Source organism: Schistocerca americana, chromosome 8 (genome assembly GCF_021461395.2).
Source record: "Schistocerca americana isolate TAMUIC-IGC-003095 chromosome 8, iqSchAmer2.1, whole genome shotgun sequence".
Lineage (NCBI taxonomy): Eukaryota > Metazoa > Arthropoda > Insecta > Orthoptera > Acrididae > Schistocerca > Schistocerca americana.
In genome coordinates this window covers 31,660,364-31,680,180 of record NC_060126.1, presented here as the reverse complement: position 1 = coordinate 31,680,180, position 19,817 = coordinate 31,660,364, and the positions used below count along the sequence as shown (strand labels likewise).

The window sequence follows — 19,817 nt, the reverse complement described above, 5'->3', positions numbered from 1 at the left end:
ACATCTACATGGATACTCTGCAAAAATCACATTTAAGTGCCTGGCAGAGGGTTCATCGAACCACCTTCACAATTCTCTATTATTCCAATCTTGTATAACAGGCGGGAAGAATGAACACCTATATCTTTCCGTACAAGCTCCGATTTCCCTTATTTTAAGTGAAAATTAAGTATCTGACTTTCAGGAGAATATTAACCACGCTGTCTCAAAAACAGCAAAAGCAGAGGAATGCAAATTTAACACCTCATGTATCGTGTTGCTGACAAAAGTAATATACAAAAGAATGGAGAAGAACATTAGGGAACTTTTGGGTGACAATCAGTTTGGTATTAGAAAAGGTAAAGGCACCACAAAGTCAGTAACAATACTGTGCTTGATAATGGAGGCAGGATGTAAGAAAAATCAAGACACTCAGGATTTGTTGACCTAGAAAAAGCATTTGACAACATAAACTTGTGCAAGATGTTTGAAACCTCTAGGGGCAGGCAGATAATATCCTGTATATACAAGAATAATGAGCAAGCAATAAAGATAGAAATGCCAGATTAAAAAAGGCAGTGCAATCTTTCTTTCCTTCTTTCCTAATGTCCAACCTGCACACCGAAAAGCAATGATGGAAATATATTAAATATATTTATATTATTTGTGAGTGGAATTATAGTTCAGAGTGAAAGGCTGTCACCACTAAGATTTACTGATGACATTGTTATCCTTAGAGAAAGTAAGGAAGAATTACAAGGCCTGAAGAATGGGATGAACAGCATAGTTAGCAAACATTATGGACTGAAAGTAAACCATAGAAATATGAAAATAGTGAGGTAGTAAAGGAATTATTCTGCTTTCGAATAATTTAAAAAAAAAACACCTGACAGACGAAGAACAGAGCACATAACCAGTACACTAGCACAAACAGAGTACTTGTCACTAGATGAACTCTAATAGTATCTGTCTTAAGCCCTAATTTGAGAAGAATTTATATCTCGAACCACTGTTCAATTTATCTTCAAATTTTGTAATGTTAGAACTTATACAAAGTACTGATCCCAAAAATCAAATGTTTTTGTTAAATTAAAGAAGATACTTTTCTCTGCTAATGAATACATATTCTTCAGCTATATTAACACTGGCTGTCATTTATATTGCTCTCTTAAAATGATTAAACCAAACACCATTAGTATATACAGAAATTACTTTGAATTATAGATAGTAAGTTTGGTGGTGGTAATCAAATTTTGTGCATCTTGTCTGAAATGAGTTGGATTTTTATTTGTGTGTCCCCTAATTTGCACGCTTCAGGCAGAAGTTTAGACACAATGGCAAATTCTGATTACATTAGTCTTAGCTTACTGGAGATATATTTTTTATCTATCTTGACTTTAATACAAACACACAGAAAAGTCACGTAAATGACTGTATTTTATTTATTTTCAGTAGTAAATAGTATATTCAATGAGTGCAGATTTGTGTGGTTTCAAAAGGTACTGTCAAATGTTAATAGTGTTTATTACTGCCTTTAATATTTATAAACTGCTAAAATGTGCTAACTGAATTACATGTACTGTTACTGGACACCAAACGACAACTTATACAGTAGTTGTGAAAGTAAAATGTACTCTTAAAAAACTGTGAATTTCTTGAATTTCAAATTATTTGCCCAAGCTCAGTCAATAATGAGGTATTTTAGTAACATCACCATCTAAAGCATTCCATCTATTACATTCAGAACTGTGATATATTCTCATCTAAAACACAAAAGGATTTTACTAAGCATGTATTAAATGCTGACCCAAAGTTTTCGTCATGATTACAACATTCAGTGGATAACTTCTATTTTTAAACTAAAAACATTTTTAAAAAAATAGAAGGCACGAAAACTATATTCTAAATACTAGAAAATGGAACAGGGTAACTGATGGAAAATTTATGCTTCAACAGGTGAATTATTCCATATGTGATCTTCAACAAGGTTATTAGATGACAAAGTAATCTAAGTCTGCTACTGAGAATATATGGGCCAAATTTGTTACAGAAGGTTACATTTCATAAAACATAGGCTGCTCAAATAATCAAAAACATGCACAGATTAACTGAAAAGCAAGAGGGAGAGGGACAGTGTGTGTAAGTTGTTGCAGATATGTGTTGAGCAGCAATCTATCCAAATCCATATTGTTGTTTGGAGAATGTGGAAAGGTACACTTGCTTACTGCTATTGCTAATGAAACCTTGACTGGGAACTGAAGTCATTTTAAATGAATGGGTAACTGGTTTGAATCATTGATAGATCAGCGAGGATAGTAGTTTCAATGTCAGTATTTTGCATAGTTTCTGTTAAAACGGATTGCAGGGAAGAAAATAAAACAATACATAGGTGTGTATGTATTTTTTTAAACCATAAGAAGAGTGAGTGTGATAACACAAAACCTGTACATTGTTTCCAGAATGAAAGATAAGAGTCAAGATACTGGCAGAATTAAAGCTGTGAGGATCTATCATGAGTCGTTCTTGGGCAGCTCAGTTGGTATAGCACTTGTCTGTGAAAGGCAAAAGGTCCCGAGTTTGAGTCTCAGTCCAGCACACAGTTTTAATGTACCAGGAAGTTTCTGTTCATTGTTGTTTTTTTAAAAAATATATAACTGTCTGAACATTTATTAGACTACTGTGTAAAAATTTGGAGTAAGTTGGTCAAGAATGCGTCCAGATTTTTGTCAACCTCTTTAAATATAAGGGTTACTCAGGAAGTAATGCACTGCATTTTTTTCTCAGCTGAAAACAGTGCTACGAATGCAAAATGTTACACATGTATTATTTGAAGTCTCCTGAGTGAGCGTGCCAAGTTTCCGTCCCTTCCGACAGATAGCGTAGCTGCAGAACAGTTTCAAAATGGCTTTCTTAGGTGATGTACGTTACAAGCAATATGCCATGACTGAATTTCTCACTGCTGGGGAATATTCACAAACGCTTGTGCAAAGTCTATGGAGCACCTGCTGTCAACAGAAGTACAGTCAGTCACAAGGCACAGAGGGTGAGGTCATCGGAAGGCGGGTTGGCAGAGCTCCATGATTTCCAACTGTTGGGGAGACCATCCGCGGCTGTCACAGCTGACATGTTGCGGCAAGTCTGATGTTTGAGCCATTACAGGATTTCATTCACGGAAGACATTTTGAGGACGATGAATGACACAGTGAAGCATTGGCTCCACCACCAGGACGAGGATTTGTATTGACAGGGCATACATGCCCCTGTTTCATGCTGGAGGAAGGCCACAGAATGGGATGGAGATTACGTGGAAAAATAGGGCATGTAGATAAAACACCATTATTTTGTGTGTGTAATTCTCATTATGTTCAATAAGGAATTGTTGAAGAAGAAAAAAAAAAAATGCAGTGCGTTACTTTCAGGGCAACCCTCGTATATATGTTCATATACCGTACATATTAAAAGAAATATGTAGCCTATGTCTGTCCAAACATTAACTAGCATTTCATGTAAAAATTTGAAGTGAATTGGTGAAGAACTTTTTGAGATTTTTGCTAACATTGTTTCCCCTTTATATAGTACATACACATTTATATACGATAAACATTTTAAAAATTTGTAGCCCATGACTACCTTTATTACAGTATTGTGTAAAAGTCTGAAAAAAATTAGTCATGAACTTTTCCAAATTTTTGGTAACAATGTTAAACAATGACTTGTCTTTATGTGGTATAGATAAGACAACTTTTGTCCTTTATTTACAGGCATGGCCCATTTTGCAGTATTTTAGCTGCATCATCAGGTGCAAGCAGTACAAACTGACAAACAGACTCATGTAACATAACTAAAATGGAAAGTACGTATGGGATGAACATACAAAATCAAGTCATGTTCCGATTGAGGAAAGAGAATGGGATGACCCAGCAGCCATAGTCAGCAATTTTTAGCTAAATATTGTATGTCTCACATACAATAACATAGAATGCTCCCATGATAGCTAGAAAGAACAAAAATTAATAAGAAGAAATTCCTTCAAGAGACCATCATGTAGATAAAATACATAAATTTCCATTCACCAGGTAAAACACATAAATTTCCATTCACCAAGAGTAACAATATCTGGTGAGCTAATGGATTCTCTACATAATGAAATTGTGATCAGAACACAGGTTGTATATGATCATCTACAGGACGACGTAAAATTTGAGAGGCTAACAGTCCCTCATAAAATGGAGGGACTGATGACGCTGCAGTTTGGTCCCTTTCCTCTCCACACCAACCAATCTAAAATGCATTAAAAACACACAAGTAAAGACACTTTCATTCAATCCTAAACTGCAGTTAATTTTTTGGAGGATTAACTACAATTTAAGACTGAATAACTGCTTCTTTAGTAGTACATTTTTCAATCCATTTTAAGTAAATGAGAGACAGTTAGCTGCTCAAATTTAACGTTATCCCGAATATGATCATACCAGTTTGTACTTTGATTATGATTTCATTACATCAGGACGCTGTTAGCTCAGCAGATACTGTTACTCATGGTGAGTGGAATTTATTAGTATTTTTCCTACTTGATGGTCTCTTAATAAAAATTTCTTATTATTAGCGTTCATCCTTTCTAGATATCATGGGAGCATTCTATGTTATGTTATGTTAAACATCTGATACTCAATGCAAGATTGCTGACTATGTATGTTGGGTCATCCCATTCTCCTTTCTCGACTGGAACTTTACTTGATTTTGTGGGTATGTTCATCCCATATATACTACTCATTTCCCATATATACTTTTCTTACCTTACATGAATCTTTGTCTATCAGTTTGTACAGCTTGCACCTGGCGATGCAGCTAAAATGCTGCAAAATCAGTCATGCCTATAAATAAAGGACTTATAGCTAGAATTATCTTTTCAAAATGTATATCCAGGTGTGGCTGCTACATAAATGAAGACTGATTTGAGCTCTGTTAATGAGCATCCATAAATCAAAGATGATACAATGCAGAGGACAAGGGATGGGTAAACAGGTGTAAAAGGCAGGAGGCAACCATTGCAATTGCCTTGTCTTATGTCAACATTTTCCTTCCTCTGGAACTCAGTTAGTTCATAACTGAATTTGTTTAAATAAGTTCAGTTGGGGAATGACTCTTTCATTCTGCAGTGATGTGTATGTATTGTTGTAAAAAGTTTGCAAAGTACAAAACGTACATTAAATCTGTGAAGGCAGCTCACGAGTCATGCATAGACAGCTCAGTTTGATACTCATGCCAAGAGGTGAAGTTCCAGGTTTGAGTTCCAGTCTGGCACACAGTTTTAATCCGCCAAGAAGTCTCAAGTTCATTTGCCTGTTTTATTGTTACATGTGTATGTATTGTTGTAAAAAGTTTGCAAAGTACAAAACGTACATTAAATCTGTGAAGGCAGCTCACGAGTCATGCATAGACAGCTCAGTTTGATACTCATGCCAAGAGGTGAAGTTCCAGGTTTGAGTTCCAGTCTGGCACACAGTTTTAATCCGCCAAGAAGTCTCAAGTTCATTTGCCTGTTTTATTGTTACTCCATAACTGGTGGAATGTGGTTTTCAAATTTAAACAGAACAGTGTTATTTTAATGTGTCTGCTGGATATGTCATTGCCATTTTAATAGCAGAAAGTCCTCAGTGACTCCTAAAAAAGCAATTAGAAGTATACACATAACAAGTTCTTTTACAGAGCAAGTTACAGCAGATGCATTCACAGAAATGGCATGCAATGTGGGAATTATGCTACAAGCCTCTTTGATAAAGCTGTTTAATTAAATCCACTAAATGGACTGTGCAGTATTAGTAACAGCTCACAATTTAGTCCATACTGCAGAGGAAAGTCTAATTACTAATTCTGATTAGCAACAAAGTAAGCCAAACAATCGCATGGGACGCTGCGTCACTAGTCTGCAAAAACTAGCTCCTCCTAATCACAATGTATGACATGCAACTCTAGTTTTACTAGATAACAGTGAGTGATGTTCACTATTGTTTCAAGAACGTACAGCATAAAATAGTGGTTAACATTGGAATTAAGAGACATGATAACTGAAATTAAAACAGGAAGTGTACATATAGAATAAATGTTACAGAAACACTAACATATCACTGTAATATGCTGGGTTCTGCTTTCTGTACGATCATTGACAGTGCATGCACTCCAACATGTACGATGCTGCACACACCAAAGTATGACAGGAAGAGCCAAATATCCAAGCAAAAGAACGTGGAGGACGGAAAAAAAAATTGTGTATCAGATGGCAACAGAAAGAAAACATGTACAGAGACACACAAACATGAGTAAAGGCATGCAGAGGTAGATAAACAACAAGTGACAAACTTACCTTTGACGCTGCTGCTGCAACTGCTGCTGCTGACTACGCTGGCCCGGCCGGCGGAAGCGCAGGTTCAGCTGTGACTGGTCCGTCACATACTTCGCCTCTCTCTCACGACGTCTGCGCAGTGCAGGCGTGCACGCTGCCAGGCGTGCGTCCGAGGAGTCCTCGTCACTCGGACGCGCATCTGGCAAAGTCTGGCATCTGCGTAATGGGATTGCTACACCAACTTCTTCATGTTCTTCGTTACTCCTGCAAGGGTGTCAGTGAGCAAAATGTCAAAATAATTAGAAAACTGGGGGGAATTATGATAGTTTTGGTAACTTGTAGCTTTCAAAATTCAAGATCCCATTCTATTATCAAAGGTGCAATGCTAAGGGGGCAAGCACTGTTTTTAAAGTTCCTGTGTGACAGGTATTTTTAATAATTCCTTTCTGAACAGTGGGTGAGAAAACTGGTGCAAATGATTCTGAATAAAAAGTGAAACAGTACACTGAAGAAGCAACAATGAGGACATTTAGTGAATGAAAAATTAACCACACACAACTATCTGAAATAAGAAAGATGAACATGACCTAAAAAGTAGAAGTTCATATGATGTGGATAATATCCCCAATAAGACATTAAAAAGTTGTGGTCCTGTAACATTTAATATTCTTAGTTATATAATGCATTGTTAAATCATGGCATTCTCCCTCAATGACTGAAATATACTGTTGATAGTTCTCTTCATAAAAGGGGTGACTGCACAGATGTCAATAACTACAGTAATTGTGGAATAGGAAGTGACTGATAATACATGACTAGATAAACATAGTTTCACATGACAGATCATGTTGCAATTAATGTAAAGATCTAATTATTCATTTATTAGCTTTCAAATAGTTACTTCTTCAAGAATGGTACTGTGGAAATACAGTCTCTCGGCAAATGCAGGAAAGAAAAGCAAGTCACTAGTCTGACAATGTTGTTGTTGTTGTTGTTGTTGTTGTGGTCTTCAGTCCTGAGACTGGTTTGATGCAGCTCTCCATGCTACTCTATCCTGTGCAAGCTTCTTCATCTCCCAGTACCTACTGCAACCTACATCCTTCTGAATCTGTTTGGTGTATTCATCTCTTGGTATCCCTCACGATTTTTACCCTCTACGCTGCCCTCCAATACTAAGCTGCCCTCCAATACTAAATTGGTGATCCCTTGATGCCTCAGAACATGTCCTACCAACCGATCCCTTCCTCTAATCAAGTTGTGCCACAAACTTCTCTTCTCTCCAATCCTATTCAACATCTCCTCATTAGTTATGTGATCTACCCATCTAATCTTCAGAATTCTTCTGTAGCACCACAATTCGAAAGCTTCTATTCTCTTATGGTCTAAACTAATTATCGTCCATGTTTCACTTCCATACATGGCTACACTCCATACAAATACTTTCAGAAACGACTTCCTGACACTTAAATCTATACTCGATGTTAACAAATTTCTCTTCTTCATAAACGCTTTCCTTCCCACTGCCAGTCTACATTTTATATCCTCTCTACTTTGGCCATCGTCAGTTATTTTGCTCCCCAAATAACAAAACTCCTTTACTACTTCAAGTGTCTCATTTCCTAATCTAATACCCTCAGCATCACCCGACTTAATTCGACTACATTCCATTATCCTCGTTTTGCTTTTGTTGATGTTCATCTTATATCCTCCTTTCAAGACACTATCCATTCCGTTCAACTGCTCTTCCAAGTCCTTTGCTGTCTCTGACAGAATTACTTAATCGGAGAACCTCAAAGTTTTTATTTCTTCTCCATGGATTTTAATACCTACTCCGAATTTTTCTTTTGTTTCCTTCACTGCTTGCTCAATATACAGATTGAATAACATCGGGGAGAGGCTACAACCCTGTCTCACTCCCTTCTCAACCACTGCTTCCCTTTCATGCCCCTCAACTCTTTAACTGCCATTTGGTTTCTATACAAATTGTAAATAGCCTTTGGCTCCCTGTATTTTACCCCTGCCACCTTCAGAATTTGAAAGAGAGTATTTCAGTCAACATTGTCAAAAGCTTTCTCCAAGTCTACAAATGCTAGAAACGTAGGTTTGTCTTTCCTTAATCCAGCTTCTAAGATAAGTCGTAGGGTCAGTATTGCCTCACGTGTTCCATTATTTCTACGGAATCCAAACTGATCTTCCCCTAGGTCAGCTTCTACTAGTTTTTCCATTCGGCTGTAAAGAATTCGCGTTAGTAGTTTGCAGCCGTGACTTATTAAACTGATAGTTCGGTAATTTTCACATCTGTCTAAACCTGCTTTCTTTGGGATTGGAATTATTATATTCTTCTTGAAGTCTGAGGGTATTTCGCCTGTCTCATACATCTTGCTCACCAGATGGTAGAGTTTTGTCAAGACTGGCTCTCCCGAGGCCGTCAGTAGTTCTAATGGAATGTTGTCTACTCCCGGGGCCTTGTTTCGACTCAGGTCTTTCAGTGCTCTGTCAAACTCTTCACGCAGTATCATATCTCCCATTTCATCTTCATCTACATCCTCTTCCATTTCCATAATATTGTCCTCAAGTACATCGCCCTTGTATAGACCCTCTATATACTCCTTCCACTGTGGTGTGACCGCCAGACACCACACTTGCTAGGTGGTAGCCTTTAAATCGGCCGCGGTCCGTTAGTATATGTCGGACCCGCGTGTCGCCACTGTCAGTGATTGCAGACCGAGCGCCGCCACACGGCAGGTCTAGAGAGACTTACTAGCACTCGCCCCAGTTGTACAGCCGACTTTGCTGGCAATGGTTCACTGACAAATTACGCTCTCATTTGCCGAGACAATAGTTAGCATAGCCTTCAGCTACGTCATTTGCTACGACCTAGCAAGGCGCCATTATCATTTGCTATTTATCTTGTGATACATGTACCGTCAGACCGATGTTCACCAATTATGCATTAAAGTTAAGTATTCCAGTAGTTACTTACATTCTTTGCTACTATAAATTCCCTTAACTGTTCCAGACCTCACGCCAGCCTGCGTGAGCTTAAACGCGTGCCTTTCGGCTATCTCCTAGTGGCTTGGCTGTCTTGCCAAGTCACAACAGTTTTGCGACGAGCCAATTCGCGTTTGTACCAATACAGACTGATTTACTTGTGTAATGGCTTCGCCACAATCTCCAGATGTACTGTCCGAATTTTATCGCTTGCAGAATCAGCAGACGCAGGCATTATTGGATGCCCTTGGACAGCTCGTTCAGGGTCAACGTGCAATGCAAACCGATGCGGCAGCCGCCGCTCCACCGCTCCCGCAGCCACAACACGCAGTTGCACCACCTTTTCGTCCTTTTGATGCGGCACTGGAAAGCTGGACGGAGTGGTCACGCCAATTTGGATTCCATCTCGCTGCCTACAGAATTCAAGGTAATGAGCGGCAGCCTTTATTATTATCGTGTGTCGGAGTGGCCACGTACCGTGTGATAGTGAAATTATTTCCCCGATGCGATGTAGCAACTCTGTCCTACGAAGAAATTTTGTCTGCATTAGATGCATATTTCAAAGAATCAGTCAATGTAGTTGCAAAAAGGTATACCTTCTTTCGTACCAAACGTACGGCAGGACAGACTAATCGGGAGTGGGTTGCAACCTTGCAAGGCCTTACTAGGGATTGTGCTTTTGAGTGTGAATGTAGACTCCCTTATTCAGATACTATGGTACGTGATGCAATTGCACAGAACGTTTCTGATGTTCGTATAAGGGATCAGATTTTGAAACTAGTCAATCCCTCCCTTCAACAAGTGATGGACATATTGGATCGGCAGAACACACTTGACTTTGCTCAGGAATCATTTGAAACTTCGCCACCCGTGTGTCAGGTTAACCGGCCTGCCGGGCGAGCTGCACGGAACAGTAAACAGTCCTCGTGCCCGGCCGCACCAAAGCTGCCTGGCTCTCCGCCACGTGTCCCGCGTCGGCAAGCAAATGCAGTGAAATCATGCCTGCGGTGTGCTACTAGACATTCGCGTGAGAACTGCCCGGCACGCCAAGCTATTTGATTTTTCTCTAATAAAATAGGCCATGTTCAGAGTGTTTGTCAGAAAAAGCTCCGATCGGACACACACATCCATTCCAGGCCCTTTGCTTCGCGCCGGAATCGGAATCGAACCAAGGATACTCAGGCTCGCGACACTTCGCCTATGGAAATTCATGTAGTTCATTCCACTCCACCCAGTGCCACTCTCTCTAACAGTGACTGTGTTTGTCCCACTAATAGTGTGTGTCGACGTCGCCAGAAATCACATCAAGTCGCAAGTGATTCTGTACCAGTGTCAGTTCACGTTGCACGAGACAGTCGCTCTTGTCGTCAGCAGGACAATAAACTTTTTGTAGACTTGGATATTAATGGCAATGTCATACCATTCCAGCTCGATACCGGAGCTGCAGTTTCATTGATCAATCACGACACGTACAAACAGCTGGGCACACCTCCGCTGCGTGCCGCAAATGTTAAGCTAACTACATATTCAGGTCACGGGCTCCCTGTGTTAGGCCAGTGCAGCCTTCTTGCAACATACAAGGGACAAACAAAACTTGTGTCATTGTACGTCCTTCGTTCTTCTTCTGCAGTGAACTTGTTTGGTTTCGATTTATTTCGGTTGTTTAACTTGTCTATAGTCAATCAGGTCCTATCAGTGAACCAGACTGTGCCTTCAGACAGTGTTTCTCGTCTATGTGAAGAGTTTGCAGACATTAACCCAAATTTTTCAGAGCGCGCAATGTTCCCCACGCATTGCGTGATGCGGTCACAAGAACATTACACGATTTGGAATCACAAGGTGTAATTGAATGTGTGCAGGCTTCTCTCTGGGCTTCACCCTTAGTAATTTTGCAAAAACCTTCCGGAAACTTGAGACTTTGCGTGGACTTCAAGGCAACAGTGAATCCCCAGCTAGTGACTGCAACTTTTCCTTTACCCCGCCCGGGAGATCTTTTTGACAAACTGTGCCCGGGTAAATATTTTTCGAAGTTGGACCTAGTAGATGCGTACTTGCAAATACCAATGAACGAAGAGTCCCAGCGCGTCTTGGTGGTTAACACGCATCTTGGTTTGTATCGATTCAAACAACCGCCATTCGGGTGTGCATCCGCTCCTGCATTGTTTCAGCAATATCTACAAATTGTTTGTGCGTCGGTCCCTACTGCAGCAAACTATCTGGACGATATTGTGATCTCCGGAAAGACGGAAGAAGAACATTTAGCCAATCTCAGAACATTATTTCAGGTCTTGCGACACAATGGTCTTTGCTTGCGGAAGGACAAATGTGTGTTTTTTGCTCGGGACTTACCCTACCTGGGCCATGTACTCAATGCCCAAGGCATACATCCCAGTCCAGAGCACCTCCGTGCCATACAAGACTTGCCTTCGCCGCAGAATTTGAAGCAGCTACAGAGTGTGCTGGGAAAAATCAATTACTACCATAACTATGTGCGCCACGCCTCTTCCATTTCAGCTCCGTTTCATCGCTTACGCCGTAAAGGTGTTCCGTTCGTCTGGACGACGGAATGCGAACGCGCCTTTTGCCAGTTGAAATCGGCGTTGCTTTCCAATACTTGCCTTACGCCATTCGATCCCCAGAAACCCCTTTTGTTGATGGTGGATGCATAGGATTTCGGGATCGGTGCTGTGCTTGTGCACAAAGATGGATCGCACGATCGCCCTATTGCCTTTGCATCCAAATTGCTCTCGTCTGCGCAAAGAAATTATTCACAGATCGAGAAAGAAGCTTTGGCTCTCGTATTTGGTGTTACAAAGTTTCATGATTTCTTGTATGGTTGTCACTTTACCATCATCACAGACCACAAACCTTTGACATCACTTTTTCATCCGAACAAGCCTGTACCTCCATGTACAGCGCAGAAATTCATTCGCTGATCTATTTTCCTCTCGCAGTACCACTACGATATCTGGTATCGGTCCACTGCTCAGAACGGAACCGCCGATGCGTTGTCCCGTATGCCTGTTGCTAAGGATAGAGCATTCGATTCCTCCGAACTTGATTGCATGTTCATTGATTCGGAAACCGATGACGTGGTCGAATTGTTTCCGATTGATTTTCATCGTGTAGCTACAGCCACAGCTGCAGACCCTGTCCTTGCTACCGTTCTGCATTTTGTTGCTCCGCAATGGCCCTTGTCAAAGTCACGGATCGGGGATCCGTTGGTTCGCCCATTTTTTGCTCACAAGGAGAGACTTTTTGTACGACGTGGTGTTTTGCTGTTGCGTTCTGATAACGATCAGTCCAGCGTCGTGGTCCCACGTTCGTTACAGTCCTCTGTCTTACGGCTTCTCCACCCAGGACATTGGGGTATAGTGAGAACGAAAAAACTTGCTCGTCAGCACTGTACTTGGTTCGGAATCGATGCTGCGATTACGCATATGTGCTCTTCTTGCATGGCGTGTGCCGAACAACAATCCGCACCACCGTGGAAATTCTTTGCATGGCCAAAAGCCAGTTCCCCTTGGCAACGCTTACACATCGATTTTGCTGGTCCCTTCTGGAATGCTCGATGGTTGGTTCTGGTCGATTCATTCAGTAATTTTCCCTTTCTTGTCCGTATGTCTTCCACGACGTCATCTGCCACCATCCAAGCGTTATCTGCTATCTTTTGCATTGAAGGTCTTCCACAGACTATTGTTTCCGACAATGGCCCACAATTCATGTCCGCAGAATTTCAGTCATTCTGCAAGGCCAATGGTATTCAACATCTGACGTCCGCGCCGTTTTCGCCACAGTCAAACGGTGCCGCTGAACATTTGGTCCGGACTTTCAAGTCACAGATGTTGAAGTTGAAAGAGTCGCATTCTCGGGAGGACACGTTATTGCTCTTTTTGTCCTCGTATCGCTCTCAGCCCCGCGATGGTCGCTTGCCGGCTGAGTTGCTTCACGGTCGCCCTCATCGAACCTTGATGTCTTTGCTAAATCCGCTGCATCAGGTTCCTGTGCAGCGGCAGACACCTGTTTTTGCCACAGGCGATCTTGTCTACTACCGCAACTATCGAGGTTCACGGCATTGGCTCGCAGGGCGTATTCTTCGCTGCCTCGGCCACGCTATGTATCTTGGTTTGGGGGCCTCTGGTGAGGTGCGTCAGCATTTCAATCAGCTGCGCCTCTGTCGTCGCACGGGATCTGCCACTCCCCGTCTGCTTTCAGCGACGGTGCCGTCCGGTCAGTGCCCTGGAGACCCATCTACTGGCTCGCCTCAGCCCCAGGTGTTACCGACGCTGCCTTCCATTTTGCCCCATGGCGACGTGCCGCCGTCGCCGCATGTTCTCCCCGCCGGTGACGACTGCAGTGGACGCATCGCTACAACCGCCGGGCGCCTCCCTGGGTCACACGCCGCCGATCGCTCCCCGTGACCAGTTGTCCTCCGCCACGGAACTCCAGCCCGCTCCGGACGATATGTCGTCTTCGCCCGTCGGGTGCCCCGACCCGATGGAGGTCGACCCTTCGGCCCCTCCTGTCTCTCTGCGGGCGCATACACCGCATGTTGGCGTGCACCCTGGACTAGGTTTTCAGGCGTTTCCTAGCTCCCCTCGGACCAAATGGCAGGGTGCGGGTGGCACAGCCTCGCCTGTTGTTAGGCTCCCCACCTCGTTGCATACGTCAACATGGGGTCCTCTCCACGGCGGGCGGAAGCCTTATGCCACAACCGTCCGCCGATTTGCGGGGGAGGAATGTGGTGTCACCGCCAGACACGACACTTGCTAGGTGGTAGCCTTTAAATCGGCCGCGGTCCGTTAGAATACGTCGGACCCGCGTGTCGCCACTGTCAGTGATTGCAGACCGAGCGCCGCCACACGGCAGGTCTAGAGAGACTTGTAACGCCGGAAATGCATATCCTCCTATTTCCACCTATTGTACTATAATTTGTTTTCCTTATTTTTGTTACCTGAATATATGACATTGCTGTGTCTTTACATATTGTAATTGTTTTACTATTTGTATATATGTATTTATGCATTTATGTCGATGTATAATTGATTTGTTGTGTAAAGATTATTTGTATTTTTATGCTGGGTCTTGCCTAGGGAAAACTGCTATCGAACGATTACATCGATAGGTTGTGTGAAGAATCAAAGTGTGTAGGATCTTTGGTAGTGTTAACTCTGCCGTGTGGGGCGCGGGCAGTGAGAGTCTGGCGGGAGTAGTGAGTGGAGCAGGTGTGTTGTGTGACGCTCCCGCGAGTTGCCGCGCTTTCGGGGTTTGGCAGCATGTAATTGCGCTCGACTCGCGATGATAGTTTCTGACATGGCGTCGCGGACGGGAAGCATTAGCTGGCGCACATCAAGAGCCCGTTTCGCCTGGTGACCGTGTCGAGAAGAAGGCGCGCCAACATCCAGCTTCTGCAACAGCGACGGCCGACAATGAGTGACTGTCGCCACCTCCTCGATCGACGGCTTCAAACCTTCAATCAACCAACAAGGAAGACTAAAAGCACGTAAAGTTTCAGAACTGTATGGCAGACCTCAGCTTTTCAAATTGTTCCATTTGCCTCGCAAAATTACAGCAACTTAGCATGAACCTTTGTTGCTCATTGTCCCAATTGCATTGCCAAGCAGGGTCCCTTCCTTTTCCGAAATGAGCCCGAGGGTCGTTGAAATTCAAACGCCAGCATCATTCGATTTCACTGCTTTAATTTCAAAGTTCAGCTGGCTACAATATTTAGGTTACACGAGCACAAATTAAGAGTGCGAGTTTTGTTAGCATATTTTAGCTTACCTGTGACTGCAGCTCAGCTTGGTACGTACTAAATTTTACTATTGTTAATTGTTCAGAATCATTTAATTCAAGTTCAAAGTTAAATCTCTTGTTTCTAAATTGCGTAGAGTCAAGTTGCTTTTGAAATGATTGTTGAGGTAGTCCAAGACTAACCGTATTTTACTGGATTTCGATGTGCTTAAGAAAGAAAGCTTCTTATTAATTTCAGTCACTAAATTAACTTTCAGTTTTCTGGTTTTATTAATTCTTCTGCTAAATTAAGTCAGAGAGTAGCGAAATTTATTACTTCTGACAAACTTTCAGTTTTCACACTACACGTGTCAACCTTCAGTTGCCACGCTTCTAGTGCTAATTATATGTGTAATAACCTTACTTTTTCAGTAACTATAGTAATTGTCCTTAGGACTGGCGACCGTGATTTCCTCCAAATCTCAAATATCTAATTACCGCTAGTTAATTGTTAACGTAACGGCCGCACATTTACTTCCTTTATTAACTTTATCCCTTTTCAAAATTAATTTCCACCAGTTTCATTTGCATTTTTCCTTTCATTTAGATGTAACCCTTTCCTCCCTCTTTACCGACAGGTTAACTTCGGTGACGATTGCTTTTCCCAAATTTCCATTAGGTACACGCGGTTTAATTTTTCACTGTCTTTAAGGTCGATAAGTGAGGGGGGAGGTTACAGACTTACTAGCACTCGCCCCAGTTGTACAGCCGACTTTCCTAGCGATGGTTCACTGACAAATTACGCTCTCATTTGCTGAGACGATAGTTAGCATAGCCTTCAGCTACGTCATTTGCTACGACCTAGCAAGGCGCCATTATCATTTGCTATTTATCTTGTGATACATGTACTGTCAGACTGATGTTCACCAATTATGAATTAAAGTTAAGTATTCCAGTAGTTACTTACATTCTTTGCTACTATAAATTCCCTTAACTGTTCCAGACCTCACGCCAGCCTGTGTGAGCTTAAACGCGTGCCTTTCGAATATCTCCTAGTGGCTTGGCTGTCTTGCCAAGTCACAACATCCACCTTTCTGCTTTCCCTTCTTTGCTTAGAACTGGGTTTCCATCTGAGCTCTTGATATTCATGCAAGTGGTTCTCTTTTCTCCAAAGGTCTCTTTAATTTTCCTGTAGGCAGTATCTATCTTACCCCTAGTGAGATAAGCCTCTACATCCTTACATTTATCCTCTAGCCATCCCTGCTTAGCCATTTTGCACTTCCTGTCGATTTCATTTTTGAGATGTTTGTATTCCTTTTTGCCTGGTTCATTTACTGCATTTTTATATTTTCTCATTTCATCAATTAAATTCAATATTTCTTCCGTTACCCAAGGATTTCTAGGATTTCTACTAGCCCTCGTCTTTTTACCTACCTGATCATCTGCTGCCTTCACTACTTCATCCCTCAAAGCTACCCATTCTTCTACTACTGTATTTCTTTTCCCCCCATTCCTGCCATTTGTTCCCTTACGCTCTCCCTGAAACTCTGTAAAACCTCTGGTTTAGTCAGTTTATCCAGGTCCCATCTCCTTAAATTCCCACCTTTTGCAGTTTCTTCAGTTTCAATCTACAGTTCATAACCAACAGATTGTGGACAGAGTCCACATCTGCCCCTGGAAATGTCTTACAATTTAAAACCTGGTTCCTAAATCTCTGTCTTACCATTATATAATCTATCTGAAATCTGTCAGTATCTCCAGGCTTCTTCCATGTATACAACCTTCTTTTATGATTCTTGAACCAAGTGTTAGGTATGATTAAGTTGTACTCTGTGCAAAATTCTACCATGAAGCCTTCTCTCCCTTTTCCTACTACCGAATTCCAGTCACCCATGCCTATTAAATTTTTGTCCCCCTTCACTATCTGAATAATTTCTTTTATTTCTCATACATTTCTTCAATTATTTCGTTATCTGCAGAGCTAGTTGGCATATAAACTTGTACTACTGTAGTAGGCGTGGGCTTCGTGTCTATCTTGGCCACAATAATGTGTTCACTATGCTGTTTGTAGTAGCTTACCCGCATTCCTATTTTTTTATTCTTTATTAAACCTACTCCTGCATTACCCCTATTTGTATTTATAACCCTGTATTCGCCTGACCAAAAGTCTTGTTCTTCCTGCCACCGAACCTCACTAATTCCCACTATATCTAACTTTAACCTATCCATTTCCCTTTTTAAATTTTCCAACCTACCTCCCCGATTAAGGGATCTGACATTCCACACTGCGATCCGTAGAACGCCAGTTTTCTTTCTCCCCCCATGAACCACTGACCTTGCCGTTGGTGGTGAGGCTTGCGTGCCTCAGCAATACAGACAGCCGTACCGTAGGTGCAACCACAACGGAGGGGTATCTGTTGAGAGGCCAGACAAACGTGTGGTTCCTGAAGAGGGGCAGCAGCCTTTTCAGTAGTTGCAGGGGCAACAGTCTGGATGATTGACTGATCTGGCCTTGTAACACTAACCAAAACAGCCTCGCTGTGCTGGTACTGCGGACAGTTGAAAGAAAGGGGTAACTACAGCTGTAATTTTTCCCGAGGGCATGCAGCTTTACTGTATGGTTAATGATGATGGCATACTCTCGGGTAAAATATTCCGGAGGTAAAATAGTCCCCCATTCGGATCTCCGGGCGGGGACTACTCAGGAGGACGTCATTATCAGGAGAAAGAAGTCTGACATTATGATACAGAAAACCTGCAATCTACCTGCTTTGCTACATTCATTTGCAAGTTAACCAGAGGCTTTCCTGTAGAAATAGAGTAGAAATTCTCAAAGTGTAGCTTCTGACAGTAACCCTTGATGTAGATGTTAAAATAACCCAGTAAAAACAGTTTATTTATGGGCGCACAGTTGTTTCTGTGAGGATGGAAACTTACCTAACAGCTACATGTGACGAACCCCACACCCACACACAGAGCAATCTTAATGCTGGTGGCCTATGACAGCGATGAGGTGAACATTTTATTTCAGGATAACGATGTTAAAGACAGAGTGAAATTTAATATTACGAAGTACCTTATACATGTTGTGTTAAATTACAGATCAGATGTAAATTGCTCTTGCACACCATGTCACTAGGTAGTGACACACTTTTAGTTAAAGTTTGTGGCTTCTGGTGCTAATATTTTTTTCACCAATATATTTTTGTGTTCACTTGAAAACTAATAAACTATACCAACTATTATGACTCGGATGTGTTTTTTTTCCTTTTGTGTGCATAATATAATACAATACACTTTGCTGTGGCCTTATATTCGATGCCATGGGAAACCTCCCCCCCCCCCCCCCCCCCCCCCCCCTCTCTCTCTCTCTCTCTCTCTCTCTCTCTCTCTCTCTCTCTCTCTCTCTCTCTGGCAACACTGAATTCAAGTGGCAGTTCACAGATGCGATGAACACGAGTTGTCAGGAGTCACAGGAGTCACGTGTCACATGCTTGCTACCATTGTTTCCCTCGCGTTCTGCCATCACAAACGCAGAACACTGCCTATCCTATGATGTGTCATAGCAGTCTACAGTGCCACTTAACTTGAATTGAAACTGATTTGTGTTATTGGTAACAGTACAATATTTTTGTTAGTAGTTTGTTTCATAATAGAAAAAAATAAAAGATATTCATATATATAAATATATATAAATTGAAAGTAATAGCATATGCAGAACAACATAAAACAGAGTGCAGCTGAGCAGAATTTCAACCCTCCATCAACAGAAAAAACCATTCACGACTGGCAGACTAGTAAAGAACTGAAAAAAATGAGGAAGACTAAATGTGCCAATATAGGACTGAACGCAAATTGGCCAAAACTAGAAGATGATGTTTTGAAAAGGATTCAAGGACACTGTCAAAATGGCACTGGAATTAATATAAAAATAATTCAAAACAAGCTTGTACGCTAGCACCATAGTGGAACTTAATGGACTTAAGTGTAGAACTGGTTGATGCTACAGGTATACTAAGCATCATGGACCTAGCATGTGAATCAAAACTAAAATATCTCAAAAAACGCCACAAGAGTATGAAGATAAAGTATTATCTTTCCATCACTTTATTATTCAACATTAAAATAAAAGCAGTGTGGAACTAATCCAAATAAGAAATATGGACAAAACTCCTTTGACATTTGATATGTCGAGTGACAGAACTGTTACCATGAAAGATGCTGAAACTGTAACTATAAAAAAAGTGTACATGAAAAAATGTTTTACACTGTTGTCCTTACATGTCATAACTAATCCAATGAAGATGTTCAAGCAAAAAAACAATTACAAAATCCTCTGAAATACTGCCAGGTTTTTTCACGTACATGACACGGGTTGGAGAACTGAGGCTGGTATGAAAGGTGTTTTAATGAAGAAGAGTTCTCTTCTTGTGCTGAATCAGTTTAGTAGTCATTTCAAAAATTCTGTGAAAGAAAAATTGAGACAGAGAAATACAGAGCTTTCGGTCATTCCAGGAGAAATTAATTCACAACTGAAACCTCTTGATGTCTCAATGAATAAAACTATTTAAAGTGTATATGAGAGAAGAGTGGAACAAATGGATGATGGATGAAACCCAACATGAATTCACACTGAAAGGAAGGACAACGACAACAATGAAGAGGAGGAGGAGGAAGGAGAAGAAAGTGCTGATGACAATTTTCAGTGATTTTAAAGATCATTTCAGTTTACTTTGCAATAAAACAATAAAAATGGTGAAAAGTTATTTAA

The 19,817-nt window shown here is 41.4% G+C and overlaps 1 protein-coding gene across 5 annotated transcripts in view; it reads right to left on the bottom strand.

Moving 5' to 3' along the window:
• The window catches only part of LOC124545425 (tau-tubulin kinase homolog Asator), a 643,583-nt gene that overhangs the window by 10,869 nt on the left and 612,897 nt on the right, over window positions 1-19,817 (bottom strand). For all 5 annotated transcript variants that reach the window (XM_047124343.1, XM_047124340.1, XM_047124345.1 and 2 more), the window contains one exon: window positions 6,344-6,586. In XM_047124343.1, the coding sequence (XP_046980299.1) occupies window positions 6,344-6,586 (243 nt within the window). The remainder of the gene's footprint in view (window positions 1-6,343; window positions 6,587-19,817) is intronic.